Source organism: Stenella coeruleoalba (assembly GCF_951394435.1).
Source record: "Stenella coeruleoalba genome assembly, chromosome: 17".
Lineage (NCBI taxonomy): Eukaryota > Metazoa > Chordata > Mammalia > Artiodactyla > Delphinidae > Stenella > Stenella coeruleoalba.
The window spans coordinates 35,560,425-35,583,898 of record NC_137163.1 but is presented as its reverse complement, the minus strand read 5'-3'; the positions used below and the strand labels follow the sequence as shown (position 1 = coordinate 35,583,898).

At 40.2% G+C, this 23,474-nt stretch overlaps 3 protein-coding genes across 3 annotated transcripts in view; all 3 read left to right on the top strand.

Annotated features, from left to right (window-relative positions):
- The window catches only part of LOC307176350 (uncharacterized protein), a gene marked incomplete at its 5' end in the record, with an annotated part of 36,703 nt that extends 33,145 nt beyond the window's left edge, over nt 1-3,558 (top strand). The window contains one exon of the mRNA XM_079902399.1: nt 3,043-3,558. Within this exon, the coding sequence (XP_079758525.1) occupies nt 3,043-3,077 (35 nt within the window). The 3' untranslated portion in view covers nt 3,078-3,558. The remainder of the gene's footprint in view (nt 1-3,042) is intronic.
- An 877-nt stretch (nt 3,559-4,435) lies between these two features.
- Nucleotides 4,436-6,776, top strand: POLR2K (RNA polymerase II, I and III subunit K). The gene is made up of 4 exons (XM_079901993.1): nt 4,436-4,752; nt 5,422-5,490; nt 5,829-5,921; nt 6,581-6,776. Exons 2-4 carry the CDS (start codon nt 5,430-5,432, stop codon nt 6,601-6,603), a joined length of 177 nt encoding a protein of 58 aa, XP_079758119.1. The 5' UTR covers nt 4,436-4,752; nt 5,422-5,429; the 3' UTR covers nt 6,604-6,776.
- A 3,879-nt stretch (nt 6,777-10,655) lies between these two features.
- SPAG1 (sperm associated antigen 1) overlaps nt 10,656-23,474 on the top strand; it is a 100,084-nt gene continuing 87,265 nt past the window's right edge. Inside the window, exons 1-3 of the mRNA XM_079901986.1 lie at nt 10,656-10,724; nt 11,362-11,503; nt 13,245-13,404. Coding sequence (XP_079758112.1) covers nt 11,364-11,503; nt 13,245-13,404 — 300 coding nt within the window. The 5' untranslated portion in view covers nt 10,656-10,724; nt 11,362-11,363. The remainder of the gene's footprint in view (nt 10,725-11,361; nt 11,504-13,244; nt 13,405-23,474) is intronic.

Here is a 23,474-nt window from a genome sequence, read left to right as displayed (position 1 = left end):
GAGAGCGGGCGCGGGGCCGGGGAAGCCCGGAGGCCGCCCAGCCCGCACACACCTGGCGTCCCCTGCTCCCGCCCACCTGGAGACCCGGGGCGGCCGCACCCACGGGGTCGGCGGGCGGGCGAGGACCGAGGCTGCTGCCTCTGGAGCGCAGGGGAGGAGCCGCGGCCTCGCCTTCAGCGACGCCAGGCTATGGCAACCCCCACGCCAGCTTCGTGTGGGGCCGCCGCGTTTCCCTCCTTCGGTTTGAACGGCCCGCCCTGAGTAACCGCTGCGCGCCGCCCCGCGCCGCCCCTTCCTCTCGCTCCGCGGCGCCCCAGCCGGCGGCCCCGCGACCCGCAGGCCCCCGGCCCAGCCTCCGCCCGAGGAAGTCTGTACTCGCTTTCCCATCCCTCCATGCCCACACCCCTCCGAGGCTCCATGAGGGCTTCCTAATTTGATAGGCTCTTCTCCCCTCCCCATTTTAACTTCGGGGAACACTGTATAGCAAGGTTAACAGGTCCTACAGTGGGATGCTATTAAAAATAATGTAGGAAAACATTCACTTGAAAATGTTTCCGGAGATGAAATCAAGCGTGAAAAGCAGGTTACAAACAGAATGACTCATTTTAGGTTAGAAGTTCAGCTATACACAGGATAAAGTCTGAAAGGTTTGACTAACTTGGTTACAGCATCTCTAGACATCATTATGCTTGTTTTTTTAGGCATCTAAAAAGGGATGTTTTATGTTTTATGTGTGTCCTTCTGCTCTTGGCAACTTCTTCCTAATTCTTTTTTTCTGGCTTCTTTTCCTCTACTTACTCCCTAAATGGGCGTCCTACCCAACATTTTTCTTACTTTACCATTCTGTGCTTACATAATTCTCATTCAGAGTTAAAAGGATTACTTTAAAGCCAGTAACAGCCACTGCTACCACTCTCCTCCGACAGAACATTTCTCCATGTGGATGCCCCACAGTTATACTAAATGCCATATATCCAAAATCAAACTCACTAACAATGATTAAGCTCTGACTATGTGCCAATTATTGGGTTAGGTACTGGGAATACAAAGATGGAATGGCGCAGTTACTGCCCTGAAGGGCTCACTGGTGTAAGTGCTATAGTAGAGGAATGGTAGTAACACAAAAGAAAAGGGATCAACTAAATCTACAGCGGAAGAGTGGGCAGAGCTACCTTTATATAGACTGTGATATGAGGTGGATTTTGAAGGAAGGGTAGCATCTTTAAAGACAGATAGCAGGTGATTCTAAACTTGAAACAAAATGTACCAGCAGGAAAATTGAAACAGTTGGGCACATTAGAGAAACTACAAATAATTTGTTACAGCTGGAAACTAAGACTGGTTTGAGGAAAGGGCAAAGAAAATTCTTGACAAGGGGAAGAAGCCAAGCCGTGGAGAGTTTTGGATGCACATTAAGAGTCTGAAGTTTATCCTACGCGCGAGCTTTCTCTAGTTGCGGTGAGCGGGGGCTACTTTTCGTTGCTGTGCGCAGGCTTCTCATTGCGGTGGCTTCTCTTGTTGCAGAGCACAGGCTCTAGACACGCGGGCTCAGTAGTTGTGGCTCGTGGGCTCTAGAGCGCAGACTCGGTAGTTTTGGCGCACGGGCTTAGCTGCTCCGCAACATGTGGGATCTTCCCGGACCAGGGCTCGAACCCCTGTCCCCCACTGGCAGGTGGATTCTTAACCGCTGCACCCCCAGGGAAGTCCCAGGCAATGTAGGACATTTTAGAAGGACCACTCTGGTGGCAGAATGGAAGACAGAAGGAAGAGAGGTGAGGGTGGCTTAGGAAGCTACTGCATTACTCTGGAAGATAATGGGGGTGGAGAAGAACCTACACCTGATTCAGTTGGCTGAATGAACTGCATGCAGCAGGGGGTGAGGAGCGAAGAGTACAGGTTTGGGAGAAAATAAGATGAATCTAGTGCGAGGTTGTTACGTTTGTGGTACCTGTAGGACTTAAGGCAAGGAATTGGTGAATTACACATTCTTCAAGATGGCACCTCCCTGAAGCCTCCCTCACACGTTCGGATAGAATGAGTAGTGTCCTTTCTAGGTCCTCAAACCAGTCTCTATTACAATCAAGCCTCTATTTTGCCACTCCCTGCCCAGCACTTGCAAGCCTCCTCTCCTGAATTTTCTCCATATAATTTATCACCTTATAAAATACTGTATTATTTACTTACTTTGTGTAAGGTCTGCTCCCCACTCCACTGTAAACAGGGCAGGGGATTTTGCCTATGGTTAAATAAAAGCCACACGACCCCAAAACACGATTAAACATTGCCCTTTTCTCTTTCTCTAGTAATTTTTCTTTAGATATTTTGTTACAACTGAAGAGTAAAAGAATGTATCATAACTCCCTTCTATTCACTCGAAGAATAATTTTACAGCCCTCCCCACCCCAAAAATGGCAAAAAGACACCTAGTTACATGTAGCTTGCCCTAGCTTTACTCATATACCGCAAATTTAAGCCACTGAGCTATATTTTCCTATTCTTTACACATCACAGTCTTTGGCCTTTTCCCTTCCCTTTCTGGATTGGGTGTAATCTCATTACTGACCTCAGAATTCTAAAACCCATATGTTTTCCACAGAGCTAACGCTTCTTTTGGAGACCATCCAGGAAAACATACTGAAAGGGTTTTCCATCACCATGATAGTCAAGCTATGCAGGTATACTTAAATGAGTATGATCAAGAAAAAGGAAAACAGATACTCGGGGAAAATAGTAACTTGCATCTCCATAACCATATTATTGCAATGTAAGCATTTAAAAACACTAGTATCCAAGTTGGCAAAACAAATGCCCTCATTAAGAGAGAGCAATGCGATGATGTCCGGCACGTAGCAAATGCTCAAGAAAAGTTAGCTGTCACCATTGATAACAGCGTCCACAGACCATGCTCCAAAATGATCCTAAAATTACTGGTTCCTGCTGATAGGAAAGAGAATGTTGCATTGGGAACTAGCCTCGACATGAACTCTTGTTGAAATTCTGGATCTCCTTGCTATAACTTGTCTTTACCCTAACTCTCTGTAGGGTTCCAGGACCCATTTGTATTCTACATGTGTTGATCCATTCTGATCTCCACAAACTGTGTTATGTGCCAGCATCATCTTGATAACCTCAAGCTGCATAGTCAGAACCCAGGTCAGTTTGCAATGATTAAAGTTACACTTTCTGGATCACTCCATAATCTTTCTCTTATCATGACAATGGTTTTACCTAATATTTCTTGAGTGAAGCTAATTTTGACTGTTCTATTGGATTACCTCTTCCCTTTGGCTAAGAGGAGGGGTATTTCGTAAGAGAGCTGATGATTAAAATATTTATGTTCTATCTTAGCCTATCTGTGGAGAAAGAAGCAGGACAGTCCACTGTGTTTCCTGGAAATTTAAAAATCGGCAGCTAGGAAGACTGAGAAAATCGAGTTAAATCTCTCAGGCTGGTCTGTGGAGGTGCAACCAGTTGGAATTCCTTCTGGAAGTGAAAGGTGAGGCTCAAGGTTCCCAAGTTGCTGGATGGAAGACCGAAAAGCGGTATAGCCTGCTTAATAAAAACCAAAGTAGTGCATGTTGGGCAGAAAGAAACCTGCTTCTCAGATTAACTAAAATAGTTATTAACAACTGGTTAGTTTCTAAATTTTTAATAACTTCATTTTCTTCTCTCTCGTGATATAAGTAAAATACCTGCTGTGAAAGAAGCAAACGAATGCAAATGTTGTGAACCCAACTGTTACTAGTCTCACTAAAATTTTGATCTTGGAAAGAACACGCCTCCACTGGACAAGTCGTTTTGTTCTTCTGGGAAGGAATTAATACATGGGATGAAAGGAGGCTCAATGGACAGCTACCACTACCTAAATCCCTTAGCGTTAAGTGGGAGTAATTGACATAGCTGCCCGCAAGCCCACCTGTGCTTTAAAACGAGTAAAAGGAGGGGGTTACAGGGATGACGGGAGCCTAGGAGAGAAAGGGGCGAAAAGCAAAAACGAAATGATTCTAAGGAAGGATAGGGGCGGCTGCTCCACTGCCCCGGCACAGGTATCAAACGACTGGAAATGCATAATCTGAAAAGTGCTTTTCTACGTGGAAATCAGCGGTGGAGCCGATTCTTCTACGTTCCTCGGAGTAACGGTCAGCCTAGGATTCCACGAGCACTTCACTTGGGTTTCTCTTCTAACCCTCTGCCCTCCTGGAAAAGTGTTACTTTCTACCGACTTCATATGTCAGAGAAACAAACCTCCTTCGACTTGAGGAGCTTCTAAAACGCTTTACTTCCCTGAAAAGTGAAAACAGGTGAGACCGAAACAAGCACTTTTGTCCGGAGTCTGAAATACAGAAAAAGCAGCAGCTGGGCTTCCCTGGTGGCGCAGTGGTTGAGAGTCCGCCTGCCGATGCAGGGGACGCGGGTTCGTGCCCCGGTCCGGGAAGATCCCACATGCTGCGGAGCGGCTGTGCCCGTGAGCCATGGCCGCTGAGCCTGCGCGTCCGGAGCCTGTGCTCCGCAACGGGAGAGGCCACAGCAGTAAGAGGCCCGCGTACCGCAAAAAAAACCACCAAAACAACAACAACAAAAAAAACAAACCAGCTTCACCACCTGTACTCAATCCGACTTTCTCTGCCACACCTGGGGCGGAAGGGGCGGAGACTCCGCTTGCGTCATAAGCCAGCGCCGGAAGTTGGCTGCCATACAGCGGCGAGGCGTAATCTGTTCGAAGAAGCGGCGAAGTTTCTCCGTGTTACGTGGGTAGGTAATTGGCGGATTGGGGGGGGTGGGTATTTGGGCCAAAACTGGAAAGACGCTAGGGGCTAAACAGGTTTGGTGTGGGGTTAGAGTCGGGAGAGACTGGGGATAGAGTCGATGCTGTTAGGCCTTTGCCTCTTTAGCTGTTGGGTTGTTTGCCTCTTTAGCTGTTGGCGTTTTAACTGTTGGGAGTTATTTCTTTGTTCTTCCCTTATCTTCGGTTCGCACGTTCTCCTGTTGAGGGATACAGTTTTTTGGCAATCTCTTGCTAAAGTTTGGAACTTGTGTTATATGAAGACGCGAGCTTTGCAGTCAGATCTAAATCTCTGACTCTTAACAGATGAATAATCCTGCCCAAATTAACTTCTTTAAACCCCAGTTCCTTCATCTGTAAAATAAGAGTAATACCTCCTAGAATTGTTGTAAAGATTATAATGAAATGGCATGCATAATTGAAATGACATATGTAAAGTGTTTATTATTGTGTCCAGTTTGGGGGTAAATGCACAATACGTTGTTTTTTTGTTTCGTTCTTTAGACCCACCTATAGGGTTTGAAAAAAGCACAGATTAGGAATTGGGACCTTTTTAGCTTTCTCCGAGAAACATGAGGCCTGGTTAGATTTGTGAGGATGCCATTTGAGATATTAAATATTTGAGTCTGTGATTTCAGGGACAACAATGGACACCCAGAAGGACGTTCAACCCCCAAAGCAGCAGCCAATGATATATATCTGTGGAGGTAAGAGTAACACAAAAGTAAGAGTATTTCACCTCGGTTTTAAAAAAATTACTGCATTTATCTTTGGCTTAAATGAGTCATCTTTAAAGTTAGAAAGCAGAACAACTTTAACAATCTTAAAAAAAATCCTCTTATTAAGATTTCATTTTCTTTCCTAGGAAAAATGCATTGTCTGCCACTCTTTTTTTCTTTCTCCCTTAATATGTTGGTAATGGCAACATACCCTTGAGACTGAGTATACTATATTTTAGTGCTTTGGGTGAAAAGTATGGTTAAGATAATTTGCTCGTCTGTAATATTTCTCTTTTAGGCATTGAATAAACGTGTTTTGTTTCTAGAATGTCACACAGAAAATGAAATAAAATCAAGGGATCCAATCCGTTGCAGAGAATGTGGATACAGAATAATGTACAAGAAAAGGACTAAAAGACGTATCCTTCTAACTAAGCTTTATGACTATGAGATAAGAGGAAGTGAAAAATAATGCATGGTTTGATAGTCAAAGACTAATTTCTGGTAAAAATGGTAACAACTTGGATTGCTTACCAAAAAAAAGCCATGATTAGCATTTTCATGGACCAGTACTCCAGGGTATAGACATATACTAAATAATCTAAATACTAGTTGATTTGGGCTTTCATAAGTGTATTTTTTCAGGGATTCTGTATATAAGTACTCATTCTTGAGCTTCAGTTTATGGGCAAACTAAATGATACAAGGAGAAATACAGATATTGAGTTTGTATGCTACCTAATGGAATAAGTGAGGCTTACAAATTAGCTGAAAGACTGAGAGTAAATTGTTATATAATAACTACCAGTGTTTTTTAGATCACTAAATTATCACTTTTAACACTGCTTTAGTGTTTCTTGGTGCATTGGTCTCTTGTATCATGGCGGGGGGGCTAATAATTAAAATAGTTTATTTTTTTAGTTCATTTCTAATTATCATAGTAAATAGTGAACTTCATTCTTTTGTGCATTTTAGATTAAATAACTAGCTTATTGCAAAGAGAAAGTGACTTGGAAGTATTAAATTTTTAATATAATTTTGAAGTACTTATTTTGTCCTTAACTCAGTTTTTGTATAGTGGTGGTTTTTGATGCTCGATGAAAGATGAAATACAGAGGAATGTCTTCATTTGGATTTGGATTTGCTATTAATGTTGTCATATAGCTTTTGATTAGTGTACTTTATGAATACAACTATATACACATGATTTCATTTTAAAAACCATATTGTATTTAGGTATCTATTAATAGCTTATATAAAGATATTTTTGTTCAGTTACATGGTTTGTAATTTAATTTTATCGTATATGTAATCTGACACACACTGAAGGTTAAAAGTGATTCCCCAAACTACACTTCAATCAAAACCTAGAATCATCTGGGGCCCTTGTTAAAAATGAAGTTTGCTAGGGCCCTTTAAAGGTCTGATTAAGTAAGTTCCTAGGAAACCACTGTTTTACATCACCAATTGTTTGTAAACTCTCCAGCCTCATTTTGTATAGAGTATACCAGCGCACTTACTATCAGTGTGCATACCTCATTTTGAGTTATAATTTATTTGTTAACTTGGCATAGGCCTTTCTGTATTTGTATATAATGCTTGACTGTTTTTTAAATCTTTGGCAAGGGAAAAGAAACTTTAATGATTGCTTTCTCTAAGGCAAAATCAACCCCAAGTAAAGTGGATGAAGCAGACAATTAAGGCAGGTGCGGTTTCCCAGGTGTAATCATTCATTAAGGTAAAAAACTCTGCTTTCAGGATATAGAAAAAATAGGAGTTGGTTTACACTAAATTGGATGAATGTTTAAAGCTTTTGCCTTGATAGGGATATGGATGCTCAGATACTCCATCTGTTCCAGGATTCGATTAGATATATTTCAACTTTGTTAATAGTTTTGTGTGTCTCGCACATTGAAAGTATCAACTGTGCAACTGTGCCGTTTAAAAAAGAAAACAAAACGTTGTTTCTACTACCATCCTCAAATATTAAGTTCTGTAAATTTATTATGTGCTATACAAAGTACTACCATACTCAAGATTTTTAAAGAATGCTTCCTTGGTCCAGGTTTTCCTGGACTGTGGCTTTCATAATTTTGTAATTCTGCCATGTTCCTTTTTTTTTTTTTTGTGCTATGCGGGCCTCTCACTGTTGTGGCCTCTCCCGTTGCGGAGCGCAGGCTCACTGGCCATGGCTCACAGGCGCAGCCGCTCCGCGGCACGTGGGATCTTCCCAGACCAGGGCACGAACCCATGTCCCCTGCATCGGCAGGCAGACTCTCAACCACTGCGCCACCAGGGAAGCCCTGCCATGTTCCTTCTTGAGCTGGTCCTTTTTGTACAAGAGTCCCAATAAATATCTCTTTATGACAGCCTCCTAAACCACAACTCATTGGGTAATGTTGCTCTTAACTATTCTAATTTCATCATAGCTCCTTTGTGTATCAATAGTTTAATTGAATACTGTTATTTGGTTAATTAGATAGTGGTTTAATGGGAAAAGTATTAACCACTGGAACTCAAGACCATCGTTTCAGTTACCTCTTCGTGTCCCCATCATCTATAAAATGGATGTAATTTTACCTCTTGCCTACCTGGATAGTTTTAGGAAAAGGTAAAATAGATATAAAATTGCTTTTAAAAGATCCTTTTGAATAGTACTCTATAAATATAAAAATCAGTAAATCTGAGCTTGAAGCTAATACATAACTTGTCCCCTACTAAACTGCTTACCAATGGCTGTAGACACGCAGGTCCATCAAAAATATCAATACATGGAAATTGGTTCAAATCCAGCGCTGCTACTCAATTACTGGCCAGTTTATTTCTTTTGACTTCAGCTTGTCAAAGTCAAGGAATTAATGATAGTTCAGTGCTTTTAGACTCTGAAGCTATCTTCAGAGATTGAAGTTAATGACATTCAAAACTAGTAGATGAAATCATAAATGACCAATTTTAAGAAGATTAAAATATCACATAAAGTGAGAAAGTGTAAACTGAGAACACGTAAAAACAAGTTGCCTTCTTACGTGTACAAATACATGCACATCCATCCACCCTCCACCCTCTGTCCAGACTTAAAAGATTACTGGGTCTGTTCTGTGGGAATGGACAATATAGGGACGGGATGGTGGGAAGCCAGTTAGGGGCCACCTGTAAAAGTTCAGGCTAAGAGTAATGGTGGCTGGGCCAGGGTAGGCGTAGAGGGAGTGAGAAGTAGCTGGTTGTGAGATATGTTTTGAAGTTGAATAGGACTTGTGAATTGGTTAGTACTTAGGAGCACAGTAAACAGTATGGACTTCGGCAAAAGGCTTTGGGTCCGTATTCCCAGAGTGTCCCTTGTTCTATGTCAGTGACTACCAAGATTCACTTTCCTTATTTGTAAAATGGGCATGAAATAATAGCACCTATGTCAAAGGTTTGCTGCAAGATAAAATTAAATACTCCATAAAAACTCTTAATCTAATAACTGTTAACACCATTACAGAAAGTATTAGCATTTTCTGCACAGGTGCTTGTATCAGTCTTAGGATTAGTCTCAGTTACTGGTCTTGCTGTTTTCCATACTCTTTAGCTTGCTCATTGTAGAGTCCTAACCGCTGGACCACTATTCCCAGCTTGCTCATTGTAAAATAGAAATTGCACAGCACTGTCTTGCTGAAAATTCTTAGTAGCTTCCCATTTTGATAAAACGAAAACTATTGGGAATAGTATATTTGGGAATAGTATAGACTCCTTTCCTGCCTCTGTCACCACTTCAGCCCACCTCTCAATCTTGGTTTTAAGGAGATGTTTGCAGTTCCTTAAGCAGATAACGGACCTTTTTGCCTGTGCTCCTGCCTTTCTCTCTGCCTGAAATGACCTGTCTTGTGTTCTTCCCCAGTGTCAGAATGTCATCTAGTTTTCTGTATTATTGTGGGGAAGTCCAAAACTATTCTTCCTAATGCTTTGTATGTGACCTCTTTTCGCTCTAGAAACTTAGAATTTTCTTTGCCAGTGTCCTGAAATTTTGCAGTTTGTGCCTTGGTGTGGGTCTGTTTTCCTTCCCTGTTTTGGTCACTTGGTGGGTGCTTTCAGTCTGGAAACTCAAGCTCTTCAATTCTGGAAATTTTTCTTGAATTGATAACTTCCTACCCTCAGTATTCTCTCTAGATCTTTTAAATCTAATATTAGACCTAACTTTTTCATCTTTTTCGATTTCCTTTTTTTTCTTTATCTGCTCTGTGAAAGATTTCTTCAACTTTACTTTCTAATCCATCTATTAATTATTGGACGCAATGTCTTTATGAAGATGATAGTGGTAATTTTCATTTGCCTGCATAGTCCATTTCCTTTGAGTTAGTTTTTATCCTGCTTGTTTATTCAGCATAATTGTATATGTACATAATTGTAACCAGAAAAAAACCAAAGTGTGCGTGAAAAGAAAATTACAGGGCACGTGGAATTGCAACTCTTATTTCTCGGCTAACGTTCTTCTGTTCGGGTGAAGCTGGGTCTGCAAGGCCAATCAGCCGGATGGCAAACCGGAGACTAGCCTGTCATCACGCAGACGCCCTAATCCCCGCCCCCGGCGGTCCGCCGCAAGCCCTCTGGTGCCGGAGTGGGGTGAGTGGGGCGGGGCGACACGCCCCTCCTTGGTTACGAGCCGCGCGACTGGTGGTGTGTGGCTGCGGCTTCCGCAAGGCTTGGGGTCTGAACCAGGTGAGTATCTGCAGGCCAGGAGTAAACTACGTCTCTCCATCGCAATCCCTTCCTCTGGGAGCCGGGGTGGAAGACGGACCCGGAGGAGCAAATGCACTATCGGACTGCAGTTGGAGGGATGTCCTTGTCGGCCGGGGCAACAGCCTGGGGGCCTTCTGTTTCTCGGGGCTGACGGTGGCGGATGTTGGGGCAGAGCGGCAACGCGGAGGTGGTGGTGCGGCGGGGAGGTTCCCGGGCTCTGGCGGCGACCACCGGTCCTTGTGAACAAAGCAGAGGAATGGGGAGAAGTTTCGTAGAGTCCTTAAGTGCCCCTTGACCGTTGCGGGTTGGCTGTAGAGCTCCCGGATCTCAGGCAGTCCCTGACCCGCGCTGTACATAGAAACCGTTGCTACTGCTGGAGGATGCCGTTTCCTTCCGGTCTCTGGCTGCAGGTGGCGCCCAGCCCTGTGGATGCTGGAAAGAACGTGCCTAGGTGGAAGAAAACCATTTTTCGTGTTACTAGCCCATTGCAGTTTGTGCTGGAGGTATTACTGATATACTGATTAGGAAATATGGGAAATGGATGTGGATTAGGACGGTGGAGAAGAAATTAACGCCAATTAGGACCAAAGTTTTTTCTAATCAGAGGCAAAGAAATTGCAAACAGATGTGGAAGAGTTCTAAATAGAGCAAAGTATTGTATGACTTGTTTTTTGGAGTTTGAGAGTTAACGTTTTGTGGTCTTGAGAATCTCTCCTACCCACCCCCACCCCCCCCAAGTGGTAGTTTTCCAAAAGGATTCTCAGAAACGTTGAAACAGTTCAGAATAAAATTCGCTTGATTAGGTAAGAGGTGTCTTTATCATTTCAAATGTTTTTCACCACATTTTATTCAAATCATAAAATCTCAGGGGCTTCAGGATTCCATTGGCAGGCAGATTCTTAACCACCACGCCACCAGGGAAGTCGGTATATAGTAATTTAGCCCGATGAATGTTAACTGTTCTTATCAGGGAGAGAGAATTTACAATGAGTAGCTTCCTCCTTAGAAGAAATACTCCATCTCCTTTTCTATAGAAATGAAGAATAAATATTACAGAAGTACCTAGATGGTTCCTACTATCCAAATTGAGTATTAATGTATATATTAGATTCATAACTATTTTCCTACACTATATTTCAGCCATGACTGCCAAAGATTATCCATCATTGTGGGGCTTTGGAACAACAAAAACATTTAAAATACCTGTTGAACATTTGGATTTCAAGTATATTGAAAAATGTTCAGATGTTAAACACTTGGAAAAAATTCTTTGTGTGCTCAGGTAAGCGTTTAAAAATCATATCATGTTTCAGTTTGCCAATTTTAATTATATTGTTGACTTCTAAAATTCAAAGCTACATTAGAAATTTTGGAGCAGATTTTCCAATATTGAAATTGTTGTTTTTGTCCATGTTAGGTTCCAAAATAGTGGTTTCAATCCTGTGGTTAGTTTGGTGGGTTCTGGCTAGATCTACTTCCAGCACAAGACTTAGGCTAATTAGTATCCAAGAGGGCATTTTTCTTGCTTCCTGGCACTTTCTAGGAACCGGTAAAGCAGCCGTTAGGAGGCACCTGCGTATGCTGATAAAGTGCTTTGGCACTCTCCCACTTCACATTATCTGCCAGCAAAGGTGGGTGACTCACTGGGAGCCGTCGCATGGGGGATAGGATGGGGGGGACCCCAGAAGTCAGGAAATCAAGGCCTTTTCTGGGTAAGAGCCCTGTGGCTGTGATTGTCAAACTTTAATATTTGCCAAGCATGGTTGTTAGAAAATGGAAATTTGAGGGCCCCACTCCTAGAAATTCTGCTTCAGGAAATCATGAGTGGAGCCCAGGAACATGGTTTTAACGAGCACACTGGCTGATCATGCAGGTGGCCAAGGGAACTCTACAGGAAACACTGCCCTGTGGCCTACCAACCTGTGCCACCTGTTTGGGGTTTTTTGAGGGTTTTTCATTTGGAGGATCGCCTCATTACTGCAGAAGCACTTGTGAGCACAAACTGCCCATTTCCGGGACATCAGTAGTATTCCTTTTGCTCGGCAGTGGTTCTCTCTTTTCTTTCCTCTGATGCCCTTCCTTACTGCTGTGTCCTTTCCTTATTCTTTCTTTTTTTCCTTTTTCTTTCTTATCACCTTTAGCCTCCTGTCCTTCCTAAGCATCCCTGCTTGTCCCCAGCCAGTGTTGATGTAATAGCCTCATCATATCATTGTTTTCCCTCTCGCTTTTCTCAACATATAAGAACGTTTTCATTTTTATTTGATTAAAGACTAAAAGAAAATGCGAAGTTTATGGGATGAAAGAGTTTGAAAGACATTTTATGAATAGCCTAATTAAATTGTATTGACTTGGGATTATGTTTTTAATTTACTTTGAAAATGGGATTTATTTTTATTTTTCTAAAAATTTAGAAGTAAACAGATTCACAAGAAATGGGGAAAAGATTGATTTTCCTTAAAAAAAAAAGCAAAAGAGAACGCATGTCTCTGTATAACTAAGGAAGGAATTCTGTTCCTTGAGTGGTTGAATTTAGAGGTGTGTTGTTCTAAACTGTTCTTCTGCCATTTTCTTCCTATCCCTTTGGGGAGAAAAAGAAAATGAGCTAGAACAGTAACTCCTCATTGGAAAGTAAGTCCAAAGTCTCACTCTTTGCCTGTCTCTAATAATGAATCTCCATTTATAAGTTTAAAATTACCTTATATGCAAAATGAACATATGTGTGCTAAAGAGGAGAGAAAATGTTACCTATTCAACTTTTAAAGTGTGTGATGGAAATTGATGTCTTCTTTGCAGCTCCTTTTTCCCCCTTCATCGCAGTACTCCATAGATTAGCATGTGAAAGTGGAGGTTGCTCTAATTGAGGACGGTGAGGGGAAGGCAGCAGCTCAGCCTTCATCCTCGTTAGGGGCAGACTGTGAGATCTCTGTGGAACCCCTGGGCTCCATGGAACCCAGCTTGCAAACCACTGGTCTATATGATCTCTAAATGAAGTGGTAACTCTAAAATTCTGAATTTTTTAAAAGGTCTGGTGAGGAAGGATATTATCCTGAACTTACTGAATTTTGTGAAAAGCGCCTTTCAGGCTTGGCTCCTGGAAGTAGAGCTTTGAGGAGAGAGAAACCTGCAGCGACAGCAGCCAGTTTCACAGCAGAAGAATGGGAAAAAATTGACGGTGATATAAAGGTATAGAGTAACATCACTTTTTGTGACATTGTCGTGGATATATATCTACTTTACTTATCTGAAATCCTAGGCTTCCTTTTTTTGTCAGTAAAGGGCTTTTAGTAGTAATTACTTAGATGGTACTGGTTGCTTCTTACACCGAGGAGAATATTGTGAATGTGTGTGTGTGTGTGCGTGCGTGTGTGTATGTCTGTGGATTTGTTGGTGGACGGTGGGGAGGGCATGCTCATGTATTTTATTTATTTATTTTTTTAACATAAATTTATTTATTTGTTTTTGGCTGAGTTGGATCTTTGTTGCTGTGCGCAGGCTTTCTCTAGTTGCAGTGAGCTGGGACTACTCTTCGTTGCAGTGTGCGAGCTTCTCATTGCAGTGGCTTCTCGTTGCAGTGCGGGGACTCTGGGCGTGCGGGCTTCAGTATTTGTGGCACATGGGTTCAGGAGTTGTGGCTCGCGGGCTCTAGAGCGCAGGCTCGGTAGTTGTGGCACATAGGCTTAGTTGCTTTGCGGCATGTGGGATCTTCCCGGACCAGGAATTGAGCCCGTGTCCCCTGCATTGGCAGGCACATCCTTAACCACTGCACCACCAGGGAAGCCCTGCACATGTATTTTAAATGACTGAATAATATCCCATCCTATGAAAGGAACATAATTCAGTCAGCATCTATAAATAGTGTTACGTTTGTTCATAATTTTTTTGTACCATTCTGGTTGTTTCCTCGGGATAAATTATTAGAATTCAAATTACTTGATCAAAGGCTCTAAATATTTTTAAGGCTGTTGAAACACATTTCTGTGTTCTCAGGAAGTTGTACCTTTGTACTCTCCCACCAGCAGTGTGTAAGAATGCTCACTTCAGGTACTCTTCACTGGAAACTGTAATCAGTCTTTACATTTTAAAGTCAATTAAACAGTTAAAAAATGATAGTACATAGTGTATTGTTTGTTTACTAGTATCGTTAAATTTTTAAAAATCTGTTACTTGAATTTCATATTTTGTTAATGACCTGTTTGTGTCTTTACTGATTTCTTTTAATCAGCTTTATTGTTATTATTCACATTCAATAAAAATTAGCTATTTTATAAAACAAACAAATGTATGCAACAAAGCAGAAACAGACTCACAGACATAGAGAACAAAATAGTGGTTACCAGTGGGGAGAGGGAGGAAGGGGGGGCAGGATAGGGGTAAGGGATTAAGAGATACAAACTACTGTATATAAAATAAATAAGCAACAAGGGTGTACAGCACAGGGAAACAGAGCAATTCTTTTGTAATAACTTTAAATGGAGTATAATCTATAAAAATATTTAATCACTATGTTGTATACCTGAAACTAACATAATATTGTATATTAACTATACTTCAATTTTTTAAAAATTAGTGATTTTATGGTAATTTCACTGAGTTTTGACAAACTGCATTTGCTGTGGAATATTTCCATTATCCCTAAAAGTTTTGTTTTGCCCCTTTGCAGTCAGTGCTGACTCCATACCCTGGCTCTGGGCAACTGCTGAACTGCTTCCTATCATTATAGATTTGCCTTTCCTAGACTTTCATATAAATATAATTATATAGTATATCTTCTTTCATGTCTGGGTTCTTTCACTTAGCATGATGCTTTTGAGATTCATCTATGTTGTTGCATGTGTCCACAGTTCATTCCTTTTAATTGCTGAGTAGTAGTGAATTGTATGGATATCTCACAGTTTAACCATTTACCCATTGATGAACAAATGCCAAAATGTTTTCCAAAGTGGCAATCAATCCCGCCAATAATGGATAAAAGTTCCAGTTGCTCTATATTGTGGTCCATACTTAGTATTGTCAGTTTTGTTAATTTTAGCTATTCTATTAGGTATATAGTGGTATCTCATTGTGGTTTTCATTTGCGTTTCTCTAATAACTAATGATGTTGAATGGCTTTTCATGTCCTTATTTGTCATCCATATATCTTCTTTTGTAGAGTGTCTTTAAATCCTTTGCCCATAAAAGAAATAGATTTTTTGTGTTCTTATTGAGTTGTAAAATACACGTCTTTCATGTATTTTACACACAAAGATACATCTTTGCAAATATTTTCTGATATTGTGTGGCTTGCCTTTTCATTTTTTTAACAGTACCTTTGAAAGAGCAAAAGTTTTTACTTTTGATGAAACCGATTTTTCTTTTTATAGTTTGTGCTTTTGTGTCCTATTAAGAAATCTTTGTCTAATTCAAGATCCCTAAATTTTCTCCTGTGATTCTTCTAGAAAGTTTATAGTTTTAGCTCTTAAATATATGTCTAAGATCTGTTTCATTTTTTAGACACACACAAATATATACATACATACACATACATATATTTGTACATACTAATATGGATATCCAAAAGTTCACTTGTCATTTAATGAAAGATTATTCTTTCCTCATTGAAATTCTTGGTACCATTATCAAAAATCAACTGACCATGTATGTTTAAGTCTATTTCTGAACTCTCTCTATTCTATTCATCAATCTAAATGTGTGTCTTTACACCAGTACTCCATTGTCTTCATTACAGTAAGTCTATTTTTTAATTTTAATTTTATCAACATATTGGAGTATAGTTGATTTACAGTGTTGTGTTAGTTTCAGGTGTACAGCAAAGTGATTCAGTTATACATTTTTATATATATTCTTTTTCAGATTCTTTTCCCATATATGCACTAAGTCTTGAAATCAGATAGTGCAAGTCCTCCAACTCTGTTCTTCATTTTCAGAGCTGTTTTGGGTGTTCCAGGTCCTTTGCTCGCGAATTTCTCTCTCGCTCTTATTTTTTTTTTAACCTCTTTATTGGGGTAAAATTGCTTTACAGTGGTGTGGTAGTTTCTCCTTTATTACAAAGTGAATCAGTTATACGTATACATATGTTCCCATATCTCTTCCCTCTTACGTCTCCCTCCCTCCCACACTCCCTATCCCACCCATCCAGGTGGTCACAAAGCACCGAGCTGATCTCCCTGTGCTATGCAGCTGCTTCCCACTAGCTATCTATTTTACGTTTGGTAGTGTATATATGTCCATGCCTCTCTCTCGCTTTGTCACAGCTCACCCTTCCCCCTCCCCATATTCTCAAGTCCGTTCTCTAGTAGGTCTGTGTCTTTATTCCTGTCTTACCCCTCGGTTCTTCATGACATTTTTTTTTTTCTTAAATTCCATATATATGTGTTAGCGAACGGTATTTGTCTTTCTCTTTCTGACTTACTTCACTCTGTATGACAGACTCTAGGTCTATCCACCTCATTACAAATAGCTCAATTTCATTTCTCTTTATGGCTGAGTAATATTCCATTGTATATATGTGCCACATCTCCTTTATCCATTCATCCAAAGATGGGCACTTAGGTTGTTTCCATCTCTGGGCTATTGTAAATAGAGCTGCAATGAGCATTTTGGTACATGACTCTTTTTGAATTATGGTTTTCTCAGGGTATATGCCCAGTAGTGGGATTGCTGGGTCATATGTTAGTTCTATTTGTAGTTTTTTAAGGAACCTCCATACTATTCTCCATAGTGGCTGTACCAATTCACATTCCCACCAGCAGAGCAAGAGTGTTCCCATTTCTCCACACCCTCTCCAGCATTTATTGTTTCTAGATTTTTTGATGATGGCCATTCTGACTGGTGTGAGATGATATCTCATTGTAGTTTTGATTTGCATTTCTCTAATGATTAATGATGTTGAGCATTCTTTCATGTGTTTGTTGGCAGTCTGTATATATTCTTTGGAGAAATGTCTATTTAGGTCTTCTGCCCATTTTTGGATTGGGTTGTTTGTTTTTTTGTTATTGAGCTGCATGAGCTGCTTGTAAATTTTGGAGATTAATCCTTTGTCAGTTGCTTCATTTGCAAATATTTTCTCCCATTCTGAGGGTTGTCTTTTGGTCTTGTTTAGGGTTTCCTTTGCTGTGCAAAAGCTTTGAAGTTTCATTAGGTCCCATTTGTTTATTTTTGCTTTTATTTCCATTTCTCTAGGAGGTGGGTCAAAAAGGATCTTGCTGTGATTTATGTCATAGAGCGTTCTGCCTATATCTTCCTCTAAGAGTTTGATAGTTTCTGGTCATATATTAAGGTCTTTAATCCATTTTGAGCTTATTTTTGTGTATGGTGTTAGGGAGTGATCTAATCTCATACTTTTACATGTACTTGTCCAGTTTTCGCAGCACCACTTATTGAAGAGGCTGTCCTTTCTCCACTGTACATTCCTGCCTCCTTTATCAAAAATAAGGTGACCATATGTGCGTGGGTTTATCTCTGAGCTTTCTATCCTGTTCCATTGATCTATCTTTCTGCTTTTGTGCCAGTACCATACTGTCTTGACTACTGTAGCTTCGTAGTATAGTCTGAAGTCAGGGAGCCTGATTCCTCCAGCTTCATTTTTTTGTTCTCAAGTTTGCTTTGGCTATTTGGGATCTTTTGTGTTTCCATACAAATTGTGAAAAATTTTTTTCTAGTTCTGTGAAAAATGCCAGTGGTAATTTGATAGGGATTGCATTGAATCTGTAGATTGCATTGGGTAGTAGAGTCATTTTCACAATGTTGATTCTTCCAATCCAAGAACATGGTATACCTCTCCATCTATTTGTATCATCTTTAATTTCTTTCATCAGTGTCTTATAATTTTCTGCATACAGGTCTTTTGTCTCCTTGGGTAGGTTTATTCCTAGGTATTTTATTCTTTTTGTTGCAGTGGTAAATGGGAGTGTTTTCTTGATTTCACTTTCAGATTTTTCATCATTAGTGTATAGAAATGCCAGAGATTTCTGTGCATTAATTTTATATCCTGCAACTTTACCAAATTCATTGATTAACTCTAGTAGTTTTTTGGTAGCATCTTTAGGATTCTTTATGTATAGTATCATGTCATCTGCAAACAGTGACAGCTTTACTTCTTCTTTTCCAATTTGGATTCCTTTTATTTCCTTTTCTTCTCTGATTGCTGTGGCTAAAACTTCCCAAACTATGTTGAATAAGAGTGGTGAGAGTTGGCAACCTTGTCTTGTTCCTGATCTTAGTGGAAATGCTTTCAGTTTTTCACCATTGAGGACGATGTTGGCTGTGGGTTTGTCATATATGGCCTTTATCATATTGAGGAAAGTTCCCTTTATGCCTACTTCTGCAGGGTTTTTATTATAAATGGGTGTTGAATTTTGTCAAAAGCTTTCTCTGCATATATTGAGATGATCATATGGTTTTTCTCCTTCAATGTGTTAATATGGTTTATCACATTGATTGATTTGTGTATATTGAAGAATCCTTGCATTCCTGGAGTAAAACCCACTTGATCATGGTGTATGATCCTTTTAATGTGCTGTTGGATTCTGTTTGCTAGTATTTTGTTGACGATTTTTGAATCTATGTTCATCAGTGATATTGGCCTGTAGTTTTCTTTCTTTGTGACATCCTTGTCTGGTTTTGGTATCAAAGTGATGGTGGCTTCGTAGAATGAATTTGGGAGTGTTCCTCCCTCTGCTATATTTTGGAAGAGTTTGAGAAGGATAGGTGTTATCTCTTCTCTAAATGTTTGATAGAATTCACCTGTGAAGCCATCTGGTCCTGGGCTTTTGTTTGTTGGAAGATTTTCAATCACAGTTTCAATTACAGTGCTTGTGATTGGTCTGTTCATATTTTCTATTTCTTCCTGATTCAGTCTTGGCAGGTTGTGCATTTCTAAGAATTTGTCCATTTCTTCCAGGTTGTCCATTTTATTGGCATAGAGTTGCTTGTAGTAATCTCTCATGTGATCCTTTGTATTTCTCATGATCCTTTGTATTTCTGCAGTGTCAGTTGTTACTTCTCCTTTTTCATTTCTAATTCTATTGATTTGAATCTTCTCCCTTTTTTCTTTGATGACTCTGGCTAATGGTTTATCAATTTTGTTTATCTTCTCAAAGAACCAGCTTTTAGTTTTAGTGATCTTTGCAATCGTTTCCTTCATTTCTTTTTCATTTATTTCTGATCTGATTTTTATGATTTCTTTCCTTCCGCTAACTTTGGGGTTTTTTTGTTCTTCTTTCTCTAATTGCTTTATGTGCAAGGTTAGGTTGTTTATTCGAGATGTTTCCTGTTTCTTAAGGTGGGCTTGTATTGCTATAAACTTCCCTCTTAGAACTGCTTTTGCTGCTTCCCGTAGGTTTTGGGTCGTTGTGTCTCCATTGTCATTTGTTTCTAGGTATTTTTTTTTTTTCCCCCCGATACGTGGGCCTCTCACGGTTGTGGCCTCTCCCGTTGCGGAGCACAGGCTCCGGACGCGCAGGCTCAGCGGCCATGGCTCACGGGCCCAGCCGCTCCGAGGCACGTGGGATCTTCCCGGACCAGTGCGCGAACCCGCATTCCCTGCATTGGCAGGCGGACTCTCAACCACTGTGCCACCAGGGAAGCCCTCTAGGTATTTTTGATTTCCTCTTTGATTTCTTCAGTGATCACTTCGTTATTAAGTAGTGTATTGTTTAGCCTCCATGTGTTTGTATTTTTTACAGATTTTTTCCTGTAATTGATATCTAGTCTCATAGTGTTGTGGTCGCAAAAGATACTTGATACCATATTAATTTTCTTAAAATAACCAAGGCTTGATTTGTGACCCAAGATATGATCTATCCTGGAGAATGTTCCATGAGCACTTGAGAAAAATGTGTATTCTGTTGTTTTTGGTTGGAGTGTCCTATAAATATCAATAAAGTCCATCTTGTTTAATGTATCATTTAAAGCTTGTGTTTCCCTATTTATTTTCATTTTGGATGATCTGTTCATTGGTGAAAGTGGGGTGTTAAAGTCCCCTTCTATGAATGTGTTACTGTTGATTTCCCCTTTTATGGCTGTTAGTATTTGCCTTATGTATTGAGGTGCTCCTATATGTTGGGTGCATAAATATTTACAATTGTTATATCTTCTTCTTGGATCGATCCCTTGATCATTATGTAGTGTCCTTCTTTGTCCCTTGTAATAATCTTTATTTTAAAGTCTATTTTGTCTGATATGAGAATTGCTACTCCAGCTTTCTTTTGGTTTCCATTTGCATGGAATATCTTTTCCCATCCCCTTACTTTCAGTCTGTATGTGTCTCTAGGTCTGAAGTGGATCTCTTGTAGACAGCATATATATGGGTCTTGTTTTTGTATCCATTCAGCCAATCTGTGTCTTTTGGTGGGAGCATTTAGTCCATTTACATTTAAGGTAATTATCAATATGTATGTTCCTATTCCCATTTTCTAAATTGTTTTGGGTTCGTTATTGTAATTCTTTTCCTTCTCTTGTGTTTCTTGCCTAGAGAAGTTCCTTTAGCATTTGTTGTAAAGCTGGTTTGGTGGTGCTGAACTCTCTCAACTTTTGCTTGTCTGTAAAGGTTTTAATTTCTCCATCAAATCTGAATGAGATCCTTGCTGGGTAGAGTAATCTTGGTTGCAGGTTTTTCTCCTTCATCACTTTAAATGTGTCTTGCCACTCCCTTCTGGCTTGCAGAGTTTCTGCTGAAAGATCAGCTGTTAACCTTATGGGGATTCCCTTGTGTGTTATTTGTTGTTTTTCCCTTGCTGCTTTTAATATGCTTTCTTTGTTTTTAATTTTTGACAGTTTGATTAATATGTGTCTTGGCGTATTTCTCCTTGGATTTATCCTGTATGGGACTCTCTGTGCTTCCTGGACTTGATTAACTATTTCCTTTCCCCTATTAGGGAAGTTTTCAACTATAATCTCTTCAAATATTTTTCTCAGTCCCTTTCTTTTTCTCTTCTTCTTCTGGAACCCCTATAATTCGAATGTCGGTGCGTTTAATGTTGTCCCAGAGGTCTCTGAGACTGTCCTCAGTTCTTTTTATTCTGGTTTCTTTATTCTGCTTTGCAGTAGTTATTTCCACTATTTTATCTTCCAGGTCACTTATCCTATCTTCTGTCTCAGTTTTTCTGCTATTGATCCCATCTAGAGTATTTTTCATTTCATTTATTGTCTTGTTCATTGTTGTTTGTTTCATCTTTAGTTCTTCTAGGTCCTTGTTAAATGTTTCTTGCATTTTGTCTATTCTGTTTCCAAGATTTTGGATCATCTTTACTATCATTATTCTGAATTCTTTTTCAGGTAGACTGCCTATTTCCTTTTATTTGTTAGGTCTGGTGGGTTTTTATCTTGTTCCTTCATTTGTGGTGAGTTTTTCTGTCTTCTCATTTTGCTTATCTTACTGTGTTTGGGGTCTCCTTTTTGCAGGCTGCAGGTTTGCAGTTCCCGTTGTTTTTGGTGTCTGTCACCAGTGGCTAAGGTTGGTTGGTTCAGTGGGTTGTGTAGGCTTCCTGGTGGAGGGGACTAGTGCCTGTGTTCTGGTGGATGAGGCTGGATCTTGTCTTTCTGGTGGGTAGGTCCACGTCTGGTGGTGTGTTTTGGGGTGTCTGTGGACTTATTATGATTTTAGACAGCCTCTCTGCTAATGGGTGGGGTTGTGTTCCTCTTTTGCTAGTTGTTTGGCATAGGGTGTCCAGCACTGTAGCTTGCTGGTCGTTGAGTGAAGTTGGGTCCTGGCGTCGAGATGGGGATCTCTGGGAGATTTTCGCCGTTTGATATTATGTGGAGCTGGGAGGTCTCTTGTTGACCAGTGTCCTGAAGTTGGCTCTCCCAGCTCAGAGGCACAGCACTGACTCCTGGCTGCAGCACCAAGAGCCTTTCCTCCACACGGCTTTCGCGCCACCGTAGTCTCGAAGCTCCTGCCACTGCTCCTCAGGCCAGGTTCCTGTGGGAGCTGCTTGCCAATTTCTACAAAATAGCTTGCTTGTATTTGAGTTGGGATTGTGTTGAATTTGTGGATCAATTTTGCAGGAATTGATATCTTAACAATATTGAGATTTCTGATCCATGAACATATATTTTTTCTGTTCACATAGGTCTTTAATGAAGCAGTGTCTCATAGTTTTCAGTGTATACTTCTTATTTTTAATGAAATTTATTTCTAAGTATCTAATATATTTTATGCTACTGTAAAAGTTAATGTTTTAATTTAAATTTTTTTTGCTCATTCTTAGTCACTTCAGTTATGAAATTTTATTGGTTTATATAAAATTTATTATCTTAACCATTTTTTTTTTTTGCGGTACGCGGGCCTCTCCCTGTTGTGACTCTCCCGTTGCGTAGTACAGGCTCTGGATGTGCAGGCTCAGCGGCCATGTCTCACAGGCCTAGCCGCTCCACGGCATGTGGGATGTTCCCGGACCGGGGTACGAACCTGTGTCCCATGCATCGGCAGGCGGACTCTCAACCACTGCGCCACCAGGGAAGCCCCTATCTTAACCATTTTTAAGTGTACAGTTCATTAGTGTTAAGTATATTCATATTGTTGTGCAACCAATCTCAAAAACTTTTTCATCTTCCAAAACTGAAGTTCTCTACCCATTAAATAACAACTCTCCAATCCCACCCCCACCACCAGCCCCTGGCAACCACCATTCTACTTTCTGTTTTATTTCTTTTTTGATCCGTTTACATTCTTTTTTATTTTTTTATTGCAGTATAGTTGATTTACAATGTTGTGTCAGCATCAGGTGTACAGCACAGTGATTCAGTTATACATACATATATATCTATCTTTTTTCTGATTCTTTTCCCTTATAGGTTATTACAAAATATTGAGTATAGTTTCCTGTGCTACACAGTAGGTCCTTGTTGATTATTTGATATATAGTAGTGTATATATATTAATCCCAAACTCCTAATTTATCCCTCCCCCCCCTTCCCTTTTGATAACCGTAAGTTTGTTTTCTATGTCTGTGGGCCTATTTCTGTTTTGTTTATAAGTTCATTTATATCATTTTTTTTGGATTCCGTATATGAACAGTATCATATGATGTTTGTCTTTCTCTGTCTGGCTTTTCACTTAGTATAATCATCTCTAGTCCATCCATGTTGCTGCAGATGGCATCATTTCATTCTTTTTTATGGCTGAGTAATATTCTGCTGAATAAATATACCACATCTTCCTTATCCATTCACCTGTTGATAGACATTAAGGTTGCTTGCATGTCTTGGCTATTGTAAACAGTGCTGCAATGAACATTGGGGTGCATATATCTTTT